The sequence below is a fragment of the Eutrigla gurnardus genome (assembly GCF_963514095.1).
Source record: "Eutrigla gurnardus genome assembly, chromosome: 20".
Classification (NCBI taxonomy): Eukaryota; Metazoa; Chordata; class Actinopteri; order Perciformes; family Triglidae; genus Eutrigla; species Eutrigla gurnardus.
Window position 1 is genome coordinate 4,605,365 of NC_139931.1, and position 19,323 is coordinate 4,624,687.

At 43.5% G+C, this 19,323-nt stretch overlaps 1 protein-coding gene across 4 annotated transcripts in view; it reads right to left on the reverse strand.

Annotated features, from left to right (window-relative positions):
* Positions 1–4,558: 4,558 nt before the first annotated feature.
* Positions 4,559–19,323, reverse strand: part of clec16a (C-type lectin domain containing 16A) — a 29,665-nt gene continuing 14,900 nt past the window's right edge. For 2 of the 4 annotated variants that reach the window (XM_084036330.1, XM_084036331.1), the window contains exons 11-23: positions 18,434–18,545; positions 18,207–18,307; positions 17,898–18,017; positions 17,496–17,605; positions 16,238–16,282; positions 14,608–14,658; positions 14,382–14,510; positions 14,154–14,274; positions 10,967–11,118; positions 9,041–9,245; positions 8,197–8,367; positions 7,329–7,466; positions 4,559–5,480 (exon numbers count right to left, since the gene is read on the reverse strand). In XM_084036330.1, coding sequence (XP_083892456.1) covers positions 4,912–5,480; positions 7,329–7,466; positions 8,197–8,367; positions 9,041–9,245; positions 10,967–11,118; positions 14,154–14,274; positions 14,382–14,510; positions 14,608–14,658; positions 16,238–16,282; positions 17,496–17,605; positions 17,898–18,017; positions 18,207–18,307; positions 18,434–18,545 — 2,024 coding nt within the window. In that variant the 3' untranslated portion in view covers positions 4,559–4,911. The remainder of the gene's footprint in view (positions 5,481–7,328; positions 7,467–8,196; positions 8,368–9,040; positions 9,246–10,966; positions 11,119–14,153; positions 14,275–14,381; positions 14,511–14,607; positions 14,659–16,237; positions 16,283–17,495; positions 17,606–17,897; positions 18,018–18,206; positions 18,308–18,433; positions 18,546–19,323) is intronic. The other 2 variants (XM_084036332.1, XM_084036333.1) reach the window with 2 other exon arrangements.

The following is a 19,323-nucleotide window of genomic DNA, read 5'->3' on the forward strand; positions in this document are numbered from 1 at the left end:
CATTCTAGATGGCGTGGGCTGCTTTCCATTTTTAAAATTCGTAACTAACCCTTTAATCTCTTCCTCGTACCTAACCAGAACTCCAGCGCTAAAACCAAACTTTACCATAAGGCTTTGTGATCTTTTCGGGGATTTTTAATTCTCTCTTGGGTCGAGACAATTGTAGCCCCACACACACACACACACACACACACACACACACAAGGCTGAGTCATACTGAATATTCTCGCAGCATGGTTCAAGTAAAGCCTGATCAGTTTGCCGATATAATTAAAACACACACACACCCCACAGTGGAAGATGAGTCAGGAATGTAAACACTATGATTGTAATATCTGCATTTTTTTCTTCACAGTTACCCAGAGAATGAGATCATAGATCAGAGCGCGTCTTGGGGTGGCGAGTGAATCATTGGTAGCAGTTTCATTCACGGCTTCTCAGTTTTCAGGACAATCACAACTATTTTGAGAAGTGAAACGTGAAGTCAGGTGTTCTGTGATTATCAGCTGATTTCTGTGGAATCCTCCGCTCGGAGTTTACTGTCCTTTTAAACCACGCCGGCCTTTGAAATAATTGGGAAACGGGTCCAGATGAAGAAGGCATGAGGGAGGGAGATGAGAACGAATAAAGGTTATATAGCAGCCTCCCTATGACCAAAAGTTCTAATCATTTCTCACCAGGTTCCTTTGTTTTTTCAGGTGTTTCTTTCCCCACCGATTCTTCTTAGTCGATCTCAGAATTCACAGTATGACAACTGATTTACAGGAAGCCTCTCTCGTCAGATTAGAGGTTATCACGCCGTCTGGTCAAAGATCTGCTGAATCTTCAGCTAAAGACGTAAAATCCCAAAGATTTAACACGACAGTCAGCAGAGAGCAGGATCTATTTTTTGTTAAAACACACACACAAAAAAAAAATGGTGATGTGCTTTCAGACGAGCTTCAACGAAATCCAGTGTGCCAGTGTGAGAATTCCCCCAACTTCTAAAAACATTCTCCAGTTCCACACTTCCTGGTTGAGAGCTGGAGGCAAAGATACCACTCTCATGTCTTTCCAAACATATGAGGCTACAGGTTAGCTTAGCATCAAGACTGAAAACGGCGGGAAACGCAGTAGAAATACACTCGTCTGAAATATTTCATGCAGTGAAGCATATCGTCCATCAGAATATATATATATATATATATATGTTAAATATATATATATATGATCTCTGGCACCATTTTAATAATGCAGCTTGTTACTAGGCGACCAGCTAGGAGCGGCAAATAAACTGGTATAGAGGCCTACATACGGGTTTGATATGCAGCGTTTGAATCAATCTTAATGAGAGGAAACAATCCGGACTGTTCTCCCAACAACAACCGCAGACACCTAAAGAGAAACAACACTTCCTTGTTCTGAACTCACGTGTGACTGAGCAAGTTTTCATTCGTCACATGCTGATGCTTCGTCAGCCTCCTTGTTTAAAACACTTGATTCGATTAAAAAAACGTATAAATTATAGTTGGGCGTAAAATAACAACATCATAACATAATTACAAACTAAGTGAATCACTTAATTACACTGGTCTCCTGTTTGTTTGACCCACTATGTCATCACACTCCCAGAGCCATTTTTCAGCATCTTATAATCACGTGGATGTATTTGAATTGTTGTAACTTGAAAGGGTAGTCGGTATTTAACTCTGTGAGAATGAGAAAGGGCCCGACTGAACTAACCAATCAGAAGCTAGAAATAAAACATAAAGAAAACCAGAGAACTAGACGTACGGGGCGTTAATCTCTGTAGTACTGCTGAAGTGAACAGCACAACTGCACAAATCTTCAAATCAGTCGAAGATCTCTTCAGTCAAAATGTGGATACTGTGAATGTGGTTTGCACAGGAGGAAACACACACACACACACACACACACCAGTATAGTATAGTTGCAGTACCAGGAACCCAGTCACATGTTTACGCACACATTACCAGACTTCCCTGAAGAAACGAACCGCGATAAAAGCAACACATACAGACCGCAAGATGACTGAGTGCAGCCGGCAGAGAGCGAGCACACACACACACAACGCAAAAGGTAGAAAGTGCAACGGCAACGTCATCACGGTCCCACGCACACAAATATGAGTTCAGCTTAGAAGCAACCACATGCATCGTGTTCACACTTCCAAGCACAGGCTTAGTAGTAAACCAATAGTGAATAAAAGGGCACGCCATGGTGTGAACTGGCATCTTCATGGTTTAATGTGGTTTAACCTTTACCAGCTGCACCCAAGGGAGACGCATCGCTGACGAACAAGAAGTTTACACCCGGTTGTGGAAACGCACAAGATGGATGTTTGCTTTCAGATTAGGTCAGGGACGCTGGTTTTGACAGCCATGACATGCACACAATATAGTGTTCAAGGCTGTGTGTGTGTGTGTGTGTGTGTGTGTTGCTGGGTTTGGCAGTTCTTTTCTAATGCTTCCTGTGGTTTTCTTGCTCAAACACTGAGGAGAACCTCCTCTGCTGCTACAGTGTGATTCTGTGAAAAAGGGGGGGGGGGAAAAATCACGAACAAAAGGGCTGTGGAAAAAAAAAAACAGCAAAAAAAAATAAATTAAAACATCTTCTGTAGACGCAACAACAAGAGCAGCAGCCTCACTGTTGTTAAGTAGAATAATTTATTGCAGTTCTTTATTTATTCCTCTGTTTCACTTCATTAACAATAATTACAGATTTAAAAGCAAAAAAAAAAAAAAAAGCATTTACAGAGCATATAAACATATTACATACACACACTACAATCAGAGACTTAATAAGGGAAGCTTTTCCTGACGTGTTTGGACAGAGGTTGCCAATAGTTACGGGCGCCACGCCGCCATGTTGGCGCCGTGTTCCTCCAAACCATCAGAAGCTGCTCTACAAATTGTGCCAAGCCTCTTCAGCACGCCAGTGATCATCACTATCATTCTTCTGCAATTTACAATAGCAAGATGGAGGGGCAAGTATTGCTCTGAATATCTCCTTTATAAACATGACTGTACAGAGTTAAAAAAACAAACAATGATCAAGCATTAAGACTTTAACTGATAGGATAACGGCACAGAAAAGAGGAGCTGGAAACCAAAGGCAGAAGAAGAAGAAGAAGTTAAAAGGGTTAAAATCGATGAGACGGAGAGGAAAATATGTTCCTAGATTTACAAATCAATTCATGAATTAAGGATAAAACACACTGATCCCATTCAAAACGCTCAACCAACACCACAGAGATCAAGTTAGTTACATTCATCTCTCCCCCTCATTGGTTAGCTCTCAACATTATTGCAGCAGTAAAGCTTTATTCAAAGGAGGCGGGCGTGGAGGGGTTCGCCCCTCTGCACTGACCTCAGAACAGCCTCTGGAGAAATGTTGGTTTTCAAGAGTGCTTTTTTTTAGTTTCTTGGGGCTATCGGTTGGAATGTTTCCATTCGTGAACACAGCTGGGGATGACAATACGATCTAAAACGCTACGCTTCAGGTTTGTTGGGGGTATTCACCTAATTATAGTCCTACTTGGGTTTCCTGGAGAATGGCTATTTTATGGCTAATCAATAATTAAATGCAACATCGATGTCTGCATCCTGCTTCCCAGCAGTGATTGGATTGTTGAGAGCATTTATCCACTATTCTCAGATATATGCAGGGTAAAACTGAGCTCAGGTCAGTGCCCGAGGGGGCAACCGGCTCATACATTCTCTATTCTACTACTTCACTCTGTGAGGCTGTCAACGCTTCATTTAATCAAGATAATTATTCTTTGTTTTGTATCTATATTCCTGAAAATATCAAACTATATTAGCTTTTTTAATTAGCAAAATAGAAGCTCAGTCTTACAGACTGCAACGACTTAATGCGCCACGTGTTCAGCTCCATTCAAATCTTTCAAATCAATGATTCTGTCATTCAGGATGCTGATTGGTGACTCACACGTCATCTAATCCCTGAAGGCGATCAACTAACAGGGTGGACATGGGAGGAAAGTTTGTGATCTAGAATGGAACTTGAAAATAAAAGCAAAGCCATCGAGGGTTGGTGATTAATTTTGCATATCTGGAAAAAAAAAAAAATCCTATGATACACTGCAAGGAATCAACCCATAATAAACCTGTCAGCTACACACACACACACACACACACACACACACACACACACACACACACACACACACACACACACACACACACACACACACACACACACACACACACACACACACACACACACACACACACACACACACACACAGGTGGCAGTAACTGCTAACGGGTCTGACATACAGCAGTTAAAAGGCAAGTGCAGCTGACTCTGTGTGGACTGCATGTATAGCACGTGTGTGTGTGTGTGTGTGTGTGTGTGTGTGTGTGTGTGTGTGTGTGTGTGTGTGTGTGTGTGTGTGTTAGCATAGAAGTGACCTCCGCCACAAATCATCAGTGGTGAACATAAGACACAAGTGTAGCCTGGATTGACAGCTCACAGCGGTAGAATGTGGTGTGTGTGTGTGTGTTTGTGTGTGTGTGTGTGTGTGTGTGTGTGTGTGTGTGTGTGTGTGTGTCTGAGTTGACAAACAATCGATCCGAATGAGTAAAAAACGTTGCTGGTTGCGCGTCTTTTACACACGCTTGCTAAAACCCAACGGGACACACTCACAGAAACCCAAATGTGCTCCCTTAAAAGAGTCTTTCTTCATGTGCAAACACAAACGTCGACATGCCTCCAAAAATCAACAACTATTGACACAACACTCTATCTACAGGTCGCGAACACGAAAATATACTGCAGTCAAGCCGGATAGTTGAACTATCACACTTCACTGTCCTCTTAGTGTGGGAGAGAGAGATGCCCAAGTGCATGAAGGTGATGGTGTGTGTGTGTGTGTGTGTGTGTCACTTAATCCAGTTCAGGTGAGTCTGGTGTTTCAGTGTGTGTCTCTGTATCTTCTGTGTTCTCTACATACTCAGTCACCGTGGAGGAGTCTCCTTCTCGCAGCCCCTCCCGAGGTGCATCTTCACCTTCCGACTCCTCCGGTGCTTCGTCAGTGGGGGCGACTGACTCCGCCGTTGTGGTTTCCTCTCTTACCGTTGCATCCGTCTCAGTCGGCGAGCCCTCTTCCTCCTCCTCCTCTTCTCTTTGCTCCTCCTCCTCCTCCTCCTCGGCGATGCAGGCGTCCGGTCTCTGGAGGGAGTGCGTCGCGGGAACGTGGCCGGCACAGGGGTGCAGGTGCGGCGAGTCTGAGGGGGGCAGCAGCGTCAGCGACTCCACGCTGAGGGTCTCGGCGTTGTTGTCGGTGAGGAGGGAGATGGTGGGCTGGGACGCTGGCGTGAGGCTCGGGGCCAGGGCCGTGACTGGGGTCGAGGGAGCAGAGGAGAGTAGCGTTACTTCTCCACCTCCTCCTTCCCCTTCTCTGCCGGAGGAGGAGGAGGAGGAGGGTGGCGTGTGCTCCAGAAACATACCATCATCTAGAGGAGAGCAGGGGGGAGAAAGTGAAGCAGGTGAACTCACAGGAAAACACATGTTTAAGGATTTAAGAATGAGCAGATCCCATCGAACAAAGATGGGTTCAAGTGATGGTCGTCAGCGTAAAAAAGCTTTGTACAGTAATGTGATAGAAGCAGCAGCAGCAGCAGCAACAGCAGTTATACGAGAGCTTTAACAGTAACAGCATCATTTGTTTGGGCAGAATTACAAAACAAGCCATGAACTACGATGTAAACTACCGTCTCAGCATACTTACATTGTAAGAGTGTAAGGGTGCAGTATGGAAGAGACAAAAAAACAGTTTTACAACAATGTCAGATCTATAAATGGAAACAAACTGTAACTCTGGAGAGTGAACGATATGATCCGCACCGTTTCACTTGGGAGATAAGATGTGAAAACAGGTTCTCTTCGTGGAGATTGCTGTAGATTTTTGTGATTTGCTGTTTCACATTAGTTATGAAACCATTCCGGTATGAAAACACTGACTGAGTGTCTCTTCGTAAAGACTCAGCAGATCAAACACTGTCACGACTTAGTTTCTTAGCAGCGATGTGTTCAATCACCTCTTGGCAGCTGGCATGAGACGTTCATTAATCTAATTATGTAATTACATTAGACAGCCGGAATCATAAGGAACACTTCTCATTTGAACAAGCCACTCTTTGTCCCTGCACTCGGTGTTAACTTTCACCTGCTCAGGTAGTCGGTTCACTTGAGTCCAGATAAGGAGGGACTGGCTTGAACAATGCTTTATGTACATACAGCAGCAATCTCCGGAGGTATGCCATGTTCTCTACAACAGGTGATCTGAAGGTCAGCTGCTTTTTTACGTTCACAAAGAAAACAACAGACATACACACCTGCTGTATATAATAACCCTGTAGCACAGGACGCCGTCATGTGCCCTGTGTGTCTGTGAAAAGGTTGCCATTCCTCCCTTTTCACTGGGCCTGTGTTCCCCAGAAATAAGCGTTCGTGTCTGCTTCATCATTCATTTCAGTCCAATGTTTCGCTATATTTTAAAGCGCACACACGACGCACGCATGTGTGTTTGTTTTGTGGGTTCATAGGATTGTTGTTGTTCTGACAGCGGGTCCAATTAAGGAAAGTGTTTCCCTGATGATGTCCTCTTAGCAGGGAGGGGCACTGCTGTAGGAGGATAGGTAAGGCACGCTATACTGTATGGTGTGCTCGTTGCTATGGATGGGTGCTCCATAACAGATCGACATGACACTTGAATAGTATGTTCATTATTCATTATAAATGTTATTAAAATATATGTATGACAGAGAATATGAATAATGGGTTGGGATTAAATAAGTGTATACTTCTTCCCACTCCCTTTCTGACATTTCATTCATACATCTCTATGTTTTCTAGTTGCGTAATATTTGATTTTCTGTATGACACTTTCTGTTTTCATGTCGACATGTTTGAAATAAAAATAATCAAAGAAAGAAATGTGTGTAATTGCTTGGTTTAGCTCACCCTACACTTGCTTACCGGTGCAGGTGGGTCTAATTGGGTGAGAAGGTAACATTCCATTCACTGGAGTGAGGAGGAGGAGCCAGAACATTCCACAAACCGCCCTCCTCTAAACTTAAACAGCTCAACTGACATTACCGCCCAGTATTGTTTTGGTGTGCATATGCACCAGTACTACATGTGAGGGGGGGTATGTGTGTGCACACTTCACCTCCATCAACAGTCAAACATATTCTCTGGAATCCTTCTTTCCCCAAGTGATTGATTTCCATTATAGTCCAGAATCCAGGCCTGATAAAGCCCTGTATGTGTGTGTGTGATGCACTGTGTGTGTGAGCTACCTGTGGGGCTCTGAGCCGATATAGTGCTCGCAGTAACAGAGTCACATCTTCCTGTGCTCCCACTCCCGCTGGAGGGAGGCGAGGGGGAGGAGAGGGGCGAGGGGCTGTGCTGCGACACGCAGTGAGCCACTGCAAAACCTGGAGAATGGCGCACATGAACACAGACACACAGACACACAGTCATGTGTTACCAGGGCTCGGAAATTATCTCACTTGGCCGTATCCATCCGGAAAGACACATGTTTGTGCACATGTTTGAATTTGTTTAGTTCTTAGAGAGATATAAACTTAAAGTGTATATAAACAAACTTTAAATATTACTGCATTTCATCCAAAGACACCACATTGATAATAATCAGGAGACATGCCTTTAATGTGGCTAGAAATAAACCGGCTATCCGATTCCACAGTGCCTGGTTTTCAGGACGTTCACCATTTAAATGGAAGCTGGTGAGTCCTACTCAGGAACTGAAGCAGGAACAGATAGAGCAACAAAAGTGAACCTAAAGTTAATCAAATGGTATGTAACAAAAAAATGGATATACATGAATTACTCAGGAGTCGTATATTCTTTTTATATTAAAAAAAAACCACTGATCTAAATCTCCCGACTGTGGGACTCCTACACCAAAGATCAAATATCAAACCCATTTCCACCTAAGATGCTATCACCGTTTGGTGTGAAGGTCAGGGTAACTGTCTGAGAAAGTTTCCCACAAGACTCAGAAAGAAACCCTTCAACAACCTTTATTAACCTGCTGTTCTAGTACTGAATGTTGTAATATTTCTCACTAAGAATCCTGAGTTTACTGCCGTGGTTTCCTTGCGTGTTCGTGTAGGCAGTGGAGTCCATTTATCTGTATGTCACCTGGTACTTTATCGACGGTGGCGAAGACTGATCTGCTCGCCGTGGGGTCGTTGGGCGCCCGTCTCGACTGCTCGTAGAACCGGAAAGGCAGGCCGCTTGGAGAGGCGTTGGCTGTCTGCCCGAAACCCAACACCTCCGTCGCACTGGGCTGCACCGGCAGGTCCAACAGAGCTGCAGACGGAGCAAGTGGAGCATGTAAGAGGGACATGAACTGAAATGGAAGGGAAGGGCGTCTAAGACTAAATTTCGTATTTATTATGATTGGATTCCAAGTAACTAAGAAATGATTTACATGTTATTACAGGCATTGAGAATATCTGGTGCACTTTTTGGCAGGGCTCATATCCTCTTCTTCTGTGTTGCAATGGCAAGACTTCAGCTATTTTGCATGAAATTCTTAAGAACCAGACCAGTGTGAGGGGGAGCTCTAATGACTGGGGGATAAATCATTATACGTAGAATTGGAGGAAGAGGTCATTTAAAATGTATTAATAGATGAATAACTTAAGATCAAATGACGAGAAGAAAGCCTATTTCAGGTATATGACTGTTACTCTGAAGCTCATTTAGTGAAGTGATACATAAGTGATGATTTGATTCTTCATAATTATATGTTCAGAGTTGTGTACTTCTGCTTTTAGAGTTTGATTTTTTTTTTTTACCTACAGGTTTCTTGCTAACATCTCATGTGATTTCTAGTAAATGTCACTGCACTGTACTTTCAGAGTAGCGTCTGAAGCCTCTGAGTGGGAGAAAGGCATCACTCTGCTGTACTGCCCGAAGAGGAAGGGGGTCATGTTGATGTCATGCCGAGCATGGGTTAAAACATTAATAGGGCCCACACCTGCGATCCTCTGCATCTTCATGCGTCGGGCCTGGATGCGACCCTTGGCCAGCCTCTGCTTGGCGATGATGCAGCGGATGTGGTCGGCGAAGATGAAGTTGGCCTGCAGGATGGGCAGCGGCTTGGCGTGGGGGTTGGAGCTGGGCTTATGGATGACGATGTTCAACGCCCTGCTGTCGTCCTCAACGCCAGACACCTGCATGTCCTGTTGGGAGAGGGATGTAGGGAGGAGGAGAGAGAGGGAGGGAATAAAGAGACCGTTATGCTATGCTCACACAACGAGCGACAAAAACAACACAATGGCGGAGCGTGGCCGACTACATTGTTGGCAAGTGGCTGTTGAAGAGTTGCTCAAGCGCTTGTTGACGTGTTCATGACATTAAGTAGCGCCGGGAACTGGCTAACAGCCCTTCTTTAGATGGAAAAGGGAACATGGGCTCGGTTTATAGCTTCATGCCTCTGCCTTCCATAGAAAATGACTCGTAGCCGTTGCTGTGTTGCTCATAGGGTGAGGCAGCATTGAGTATGAAGTAAAGAGTGGGACTAAGACAGATAAGTAAAGCAAAATCAATACAAAAAAACGACATATTTAGAAAAGGAATTGAAAAAAAAATTGAGGAAGATAAAATGAGGGTTTAAAACGAAATTCATAAAGCAGAAAAAGGAAGGAAACATTACACAGCTTACAGCTGAAGATACTGTTTATATCATGCAATATTGTTTAGAAATTCTTTAGAAAAATGAAATATCACCGAGACTCGTCTGGGTCTCGTCTGTGGTCAAACAGATACAGCATGTCGAAACACGCCTCAAAGAAGTAGAGGATGCTACTGTATCTGCTCTCTCATCATACATTTCTAGAAATACAGTTTAAAAAAAAAAAAAATATCTCATAAATGAAGAAGAAGAGAAATAGAAAGGACAAACTGTACCGAGAATGACGAATACTCAAGAGACAGATTTAAAAGAAAAGAAGAAGTGAGACCAAGAATAAGAAAGGAACAATAACGTAATCTCTAACTTTAAATCATACATTTACAGTAACATTAAAGACCCAAACAAAGGGTCTTAACTGTAGAGGGAAGTAGAAACAGTGAACGACAGAAACAAACAAATCAGAAACTCAACATTTTATCCACTCTTTAGAACAAAGACACGCACACGCACACCCACAGGCACCCACACACACACACACACACAGACACACACAGACACACACACACACACACAGGCCCACACACACAGGCCCCCACACACACAGGCCCCCACACACACAGGCCCCCACACAGACGCGCACACACACACACACACACACACACACACACACACACACACACACACACACACACACACAGACACCCACAGACACACACACAGGCCCACACAGGCCCACACACACACAGGCCCCCACACACACACACACACACACACACACACACAGGCCCCCACACACCCACAGGCACCCACACACACACACACACAGACACCCACACCCACAGACACCCACAGACACACACACACACACAGGCCCACACAGGCCCCCACACACACAGGCACACACACACACACAGGCCCACACAGGCCCCCACACACACAGGCACACACACACACACACACACACACAGGCACGCACACACACAGGCACGCACACACACAGGCACGCACACACACACACACACACACACACACACACACACACACACACACACACACACACACACACACACACACACACACACACACACACACACACACACACAGACACACACACACACACACACACACACACACACACACACACACACACACAGACACACACAGACACACACACACACACACACACACACAGGCACCCAGACACACACACACACACACAGGCACCCAGACACACACAGACACACACAGACACAGCACTTTTTCTCTTACTTGCAGAAGGCCGGCAAACTTGACCACGCCCCATCCGAGGCGTTTGGTTTCTGGTTCGACCAGACTCATCTGGTACACGTCTACGGCGAGGAACCTCTGGGCCTGGCCGCCATCTTTACTGACCACCATACAGGCTATGAGGTCACTGTTATCTGAAAGACACCACAGACATGACGGTGAACTACTGCTATGTAACTCGAGTTGAGGGAAGGAAGAATGAGCGCCTCAGGTCTGCCTGTGTGAACTTTACCAAACGCAATATATCTCCTTTTTTGGATGGATGTTCTGCACTCAAAGCGTATAAACTATGGTATTCGTATAAAACGACTAACAAGAAGAGTATGCAGCCGGGACAGGAAGGGTCACGCATTAAAACAATGAAGCCTCAACAAACACAATGTGTTGGATGATGCAAATTAGAAATCACTTTCACACACACACACACACACACACATTTTTTCACTGGAAAGAAGTGGATTTCCAATGCAAAACCATAAAATATGAGGCCACTGACAGAAGAGCAGACTTCTGTTTTATATTACAAATTAAATTCATCCCTTATGATGAAATAAAGAGCCCCAGCTGTGCTACTCCGTTTTTTGTTTCCCTTCTAAGAAATGCTTAGAAGGGAAACTAAGTGAAAGATACTAAGTGGCCTCCCCTAGTTTTAGGTTCGTGTTTCACTGTTGAGCTGTATTTTTCTTTATTATTACAGGACAAGCAGTTTAATACAGAAGGCATACAGGAGTACACAGTCAGTCAAACAGACGGGCTGCTACACACACTTGAAAGGACAAAGACGACTCTTCTCTACACCACATGTTCAGCTCACAAAACCTACTGCAAGGCAAATATAAAATGTAGAACCAATGATTCGACACCACTGGTTTTATTTATATTCCCAACTGCCACTGGGTCTAAAAGTAAACTGGTAACACCACACTGATCTAATGACTCTCCCTCTAGCGGAGTCTCGCTCACGTCATCATAGTATTTATTCTCTCTGGTTCCTCAATGTAAATTCTCAAGGATCTGGACAAATAAACCATGTGACTTATTTAGAACATCCTTAAGCAGGTTTTGTTTTTTTGTTCTTTTAAGTAGCCCCTTCGGTACAGTAAGGGAACTCTATTTTTAACAGCTGTTGATGTTCACATGTGGGTAAATCATGTGGCTCTCGGGTTATACGATTTTCTCTCTTACCAATATTAAAAGAGAAACGGCGAGGAGGAAAAAGCACCTGCAGCTGGTGAGGTAGTCCCCGATACACGACGTCAGCAAAGTGACACTAACAGAGAAACAGTTCCCTGTCCCGAGTAAATCCCCTCCTGACCAGTCAGAAAAAAAAAAAAGACCTCCCACCCTCAACTTCTACTTAACGTCTACCCACAGAAGGCGGGGGCGGGTCAACTTGGTCCAAAGCTTGGACATCTGATAGACGTTAAGTTGACTCTACCCAGTAAACAATGGTGGTTTCAACCACTGGATTTGTTTTGAAAGCACTTTCACCAAACCATGCAAAATGCAGAGAAGCACCTTTCTATGAAAGGTTTGGTTTCAAGTACGTTTCCATCTATTAGTCATGTGAATTTTCATCTCCTCCCGCTCGCAGAAGACATCTGCACACATTGTTTCAGTGGCATTGTGCCGTGTCATGAGTTCCAGTAATCAGGACAGTTTTGCATCACTTATTATTCAGCAAATGTGTAAGACTCCTGTACTCCCCCCACCCCGGTTTTTTTTTTTAAACTACAAGCAAAGTAACCTCGAGAAAAATCGGACTTATTTTCCTTCCGAACAGCAGTGCAGTGAAGCTGCCAGCCTTATCTGTGTCTATGTGTTCAACACTACCTGTCCTGGCAAGGGTTCCCTTGAGCTATTAATGATAACTTCCTGCACAAACAGTACTCAAGGACAATGGAGTCACTGTATTCACTGGTATGAAAAAAATAAAAAATAAACAAAAAATGTGACTCCAGTTTAGTTTCAAGCTTCTCTTCTTCAAGAGATCATGTGTTCACACGCTCATTAGAAACACATGAAGTGTTTTTGAACAATTGGACAGTCAATAGTGAATACTCTTCTTTGTATGCTCCTGTGTTCCACATGTATGCAGCCAAAGAGAAGACACTCCTTTAAGCACACGTTTGACGTTTCAACTGATGGGAAGGGAACATGCCCTTCCCCTTGCGAGACTACCCTTTAACCACACGACTACTTTTACTACTAAATTAGCAAAAGTTCTCTGATTCAATAGCTAACCAAGGATGTGGTGAAAAATTGTGGCAGCCTAGTTTGTGGGTGGAAGGTTGCAGGTTTAAATCCCCCAACCAACAAGGAAAAACCTGTAAGTGTGTGTTCTTAGTCAACTACCTTACTAAATTAAAAGTGACAGTAAAAAAAGAAGAACGGAGTAACCCCAATGTCTCTCAACCTGTTTCCACAGCGTCACCCTTTACCTTTAAAAACACACACTTTAACAACAAGTTACTGTTAGCAGGTAGCCATGCAGAACTCGAGTGCTGTCAGGTTGAGAAAAAGTTGCATGTTTCCATTTGTATCGTTAAATTTAGTCACAACTTCTTTAGAACAAATACAGGAAGGGATGTGCAAAGTATATGCATCGCGTGCGACAGCGTCTTCACTCCAGTTCACAATACTCTGCAGTACTTATGATATTCTGCAAACGCAGCTAACCACACGCAAGTTTCCATAACATCATCAACACACCTGTGTACAGTAAGAGAAGATTGCTCAGGTTTTCTGAGAGTGTGTGGGAAACTGTGTCTGTATGCACGTCGCGGTGCTTGTGAATGTTTGCATGCGCGTATGCGTGTGTGTGTGTGTGTGTGTGTGTGTGTGTGTTGTTAAGACTGCACTCACACGTCTGCGTTGCACATCTAATGCTGCCTTTTGCAAAAGTGAGTGTGTGCAACACTTTTTTGCTGTAATTGTAGAATGATGGAAGTTCTTTTAGGGAAATTGTACACTGTATGACTTGTTATTAGTTATTATTATTTTCTCCTGCTCTTGTAGATAGAATAAAGTTCCCTCGACTTTATTCAGTTATACTTTTATTGCACTAATTAGATTCAAATATGATAGCTAATTAAGCACGTCAGCCGTCGTGTAGCATGCCGTCTGACATAATAAACATTACGTCTCTGCTCCTCCGTGTGTGTCTTACTGAGGTCTAAGACGTCATCGGTCTTGATAAGGTCTTCAGGTCTCGTCAGAGGCAGCTGCGTCTCAGGTTCTCCCTGAAGCTGATGAGATAAGGACCGCAACATGAAGAACACACGGATCGCCTGTGCAGAGAGCGGAGAGGTACAGTTAGTTGAGAACAAACAGTGTATATTATATATAACAGTGTTATATGCAGCGTGGTCTGATTTCTGAGATGGTGAGGACGCACCCTGCGCGTCTTCTCCATGTCGCCACACGGCAGTCTCTTGACGAAGTCGATGCCAGTCAGAGGGGTACCGGTGGGCGGCAGCAGCACGGAGGCATCCATCATGAGATACTCCACATTCAGCGGTTTACTCTGCAACGTACGCAAAACAAAAACCCAACCCGTTAGCGGCACGAAGAGAATGCGACGGCTCAGAAGAAAATGTGATATCAGATAAAGGCCAAGTAACCGTCATGCTCCTGTATTCATCTTCAAACATGTCCAGAAAGATCTCCTCCCCCTGTGATGACAAAAGGAAAGCCAGTTTTTTTAAAAAAACATGATGAATTCAAACAATAAGACATGTTTTAATGCATAAAAATTAAGCAAATACATCTTTGTGCCTAATTATACAGTTCATAATGCATGCAGACCATCTGCTCTCCTCATACTCTTGTTCCTCATCATCCTGGAAGCAGCCATTACTACACACTAAATCCCATGTATACACTGTTACGTTATGTTGCTGCATAGCCTTTTTTACTTGATCGTGACAGTAGAGATACAGAGACGATATGCAACATAGGGCCACAACCTGTAATGTTTTATAACTGCAGGAGTTATTTCTATTAGATATCTATAAAAATGTATTACAATTATTCACAATTATATAGTTGATAGCAGGAAGAAGAATTTGAATACACACGTATATAAAAATCTCTAAATGATACTCCACAACCTACTGCACTTCCCCTCTTTCATGTATTCCTTGTTTTCTGTGGTGATAATGCCATAAATGTTGCTATTGTTTGTGTTCATGGTCATATTTAGAGTTTTGCCGCGTTACGACATTTGCTCCTGTTGCATGCAATAGACCTGTGACTTATTAAACAAGGATTGTTTCTTATCTGGAGCTATTAAAGTGTCACATCCAAACAATAAACCTTCTCATCTATCGTGTGTTCAAAAGCCATATAAATGATGACGGGAGTGGGAGAGGAATTCTAACATGATGTCCGATCATCAAAATTATGTTGTGAAATAAAACAGGAAATGCTGGGCCGCTAAGACGAGTTGCAGCGATTGTTTATACATATATATAGTGTGTACTCAGCAGCTCAGCGTGTTCATCTAACCACACACCGACACGTCTCAGTCAAGTGAAAATGGAAGCAACTTAACTTAACAACCTGTGAATCACAATGTAGCCACGCCCCAGAAGCATACCCTGTATTGGTATCTATTTGACTGGAAACGGGACCATAATTTAATTGACTCCATCATGCCGTAAACTAGCGATGGAGACCATAAAAGCAGCTCCTGTGACTGATTCCAAATCTGATATCCAAACACTTTCAAAGAGAAACAGAAAGCACTTAGTGCATGGAAATCATTTGGCCTATGATAATAAATATCCTGTTATTACAACATAGGAAACATTTTCGGTTTTACCTATAACACCTTCAGGGAAATGGTTTCAGTTATAATAAGTGGATAAACCCAAACACACACAGACAAAAGAGACTTAATGAGCAGACGGTGATTCAGCTTTTGCTCTAACATACATCTCAAGAAGAACAGGTTGTAATACCAGATGGTCTGTTTACTCCTCCATTTCTTTATTACTCTCCCTAAATTATTGTTTTTACAGTCTGTTTGCCCAGCAGATGTTTCCTAGGCAGCCAGATCGACAAAAGTATGCTAAAATCTGTTGTGTTGCATTCATCATTTGTTGGACAGCACCATTCTGTTTGAGTGTGTTTCCAGCTGTGAGTTGCCACTTAACCCTTATGCTTTGTGTGTGTGTGTGTGTGTGTGTGTGTGTGTGTGTGTGTGTGTGTGTGTGTGTGTGTGTGTGTGTGTGTGTGTGCTCAACTCGCCTTGTAGAATCTCCGCAGTAAATGCAGACTTTCTTCCCTAGCACCCTGCAAACACAAACATGAGTATAAACAGTATGACATGTAAAGACACAGTCTGAACCATCGTTCACTCAATGCATGAGGTCACTTTGTTTTTGTCTCCACGGTGAACAAAGAATCAAAAAACTGGGGAAAGTCTTGATGAATTCGAGTGAATCGAGTGTGTGTAAATAGTAAGTCAAACAAGTGTATAAATAGGCTTCCTACACATTCTTTGCGACTCTTTATCCGAATCATAAACACACCTTTAGTACCCCTTGTTCCTGAGAAAGGGTTAACCCTTATCCCACATTTATTTGGAATTGGATCCGATTCGCTGGATGTTGATAACTGATGTAATCCCTGTGCTATCTCATGCAAGGCCATTTCCTGTAACGGCAATACATGCTTCCCTGGTTTACCCGCTCACATCAAGCATCAAGAAAGTAGAGGATGAATAGTCAGAGTTCTTCCTGCAGTGATGTTAGAATCAACGTAGTTTTACAAACGGTAATCCTTCAACAATGTGACGTCGCCTGTGATAACACTGAATAAACTAAACCTGGACTTTTTTTCCCTGTTTTCCTGCCAGAGATTAGTAACATGACTACTCGGTTATTTCCCCAACAGCATGGTGGAAAGGAGGTCAGCATGGGCCAATTTATCACAATATTCTAAGTAAATTATTATTTCAAGGTCAGTAAGGTCAATTCTGTTATTGTGTCGGCATTGGCTATCCCAAGAAAGAGAGCCGGAAGCCTGACGTTGAGCAAAATAAACTTTGAAGAAAGGTGGAATGCTGAGAAAGGGAGGGCGTGGAGGACTGAGGGAAGCGGAAACAAAGTTCTCAGAAGGACAAGGGAGAAGAAAAAAAAAAGAAGTGCTGTGCAAGCTAGGGAGGGAAACCGAAGAGAGAGGAAGGGAAGGGGGGCGTACATAACATAACACAGCTAATGAGATGATATCTGAGGTTCGGGACGAGTTCTGGAGAAAAGAACAGGATGGTCTGGCTTTTCCCTGGTAAAAAAAACATGCTGTGGAGCATTACCACAGAACCCTGCAGCTGCAGGTTCTGTGGAAGTGCTACACTTAACTATGAAGGCATGTTTTATTGCTCGGCACAAGATCGTTCATCAATCATGTATATGATTGGCACAAGATCAAAACGTTCCACATGCTCGCTCTGATAAGTTTACAGGAGCGTATATGTACGAGTGTAGCATGTTTATGTGTGGCGTACCTCCAGGCAGGCCAGATGGACATCTTTGATTAGACAGTGGGTTCCTGACAGCACAGACTGCTTTAATAAAAGGCAGCTCAGCTCCAGGGTAGCTAGACGCACTCTACCATCTACACACACACACACAGAAACAAATGCACAAGATATTAGAGTACATTCTGTAGGGCCATATTGGCTCAACAAAGCAAAGTTTGTATGGAAGGTCGTGCACAAGGCTAATATCTAACATTTAATGTACACCTGTGTCTTTTGAGTTGTTTAATCTTCTACTACATTTTCATTTACTCGCATAAAGAGCTTCTTGTAATATATGTGTTCATACCGTATCATACCGACTAAGGACTGACTTGGAATGGTGTGTGTGTGTGTGTGTGTGTGTGTGTGTGTGTGTGTGTGTGTTACCTGGCTGTGCTGCCTGGCTCATAACTCTGATCAGTCTCTCTACCAGCACCAGGCTGTAGGAGCTCTTCTCCTGGTCAGGAACTGGCAACTGGAGACGCTCCAGCAGATCTCTGTTTATACCTACCAGACGTGGAAGTAGATGACAGGAAGTTAATTTACGAACTGACCAAAGCTGTCGCCCTAGCAACAGGAGGTCAAAAACGTTGAAAAACAGAGCTCCGATGTGGACGCCAGATAACTTTCATTTCCCCAGTACAATGAGCCACTATAACCAACTGAATGAATGTGCGAATGGAAAGGAAGGCCCACCTTTGCTGTGCGAGACGGCGTAAAGCAGACAGAGGACGAAGAGGGCGTGGTAGTCATCGGTGTTGCAGTCGAGAGCGCTGTACACCATGTCTAAGAACGGTCTGCAGGGAGAGAAGAGATCATCAGTTCCTTTTACTTTTTAATCAAACCGTTTGGTGTGTTCACATGTGTGTGTGTGTACTCATGTGTGTGTACATGTACCTGCTCCTGTGTGTGTGTACATGTACCTGCTCCTGTGTGTGTGCGTGCGGGTGGCTGCAGCGGTCTTCTCTTCGTCAGTGATGTTCTGCTCCGTCAGCTCCGACACTTTACACTTCTCCATCACCACCATCTCTATTTCTGTGTGCCCACACAAATACTTTGTCCTTACTTGCACACGTACCCAAAGATGAGTTTTGTTTTAAATGTATTTTCCACATTCACATCACACAACCGGAACAAAAACATACGTCACAACGCTATGAAGAAAAAAGTGGGCTACTGTCACCAGTAAATATGCATGTAAAGACTGAAGTGCTTCCTTCTCACTCTCTGTTTTCTATTGATTAGGGAATACATTCCTGTTTTACTATTTGATAACATTAAAATGCAATGACTGTTTCAAAAAATGATGTACAACATGTCACCTAAACCGTGTTCAAAAGTATATTTGATCTTTTCTTATCAATCAGGTCAATCGTGTGTATTTCAACCCCAAATGGGACATGTGTCATTTTGAAACTATCTGTTCCTCTGCAGCCCACAATGTAACTTGTGTTAAAACCCAAATGCAGAAGACCTACACAAAGACTCTCTGCAAACATGCAGTCAAAGTAAAGAAGGAATCCTTTCAGATGAGTGAAATGGTCACATTTTAAAACCTAACAAACACACACACACACACATGCACACGGAGCAGGAGTGAGAGACAGGCGGAGAGGTGAGGAGCACAGGATGGATGGTGTGTCACCGTGGAAATGGACAGTCAGCTGTCATGGAGATTGTGTTGGACACATGGTCAGTGGTAGCCATGTTAACCATGGGGAAATTAAAAAACAAAAAGGTGTCAAACAGGGGAAGCAGCCAAAAGAGGGACTGCTCATCTCGAAACTAGCCAAAGAGGAATGTTGGGATACAT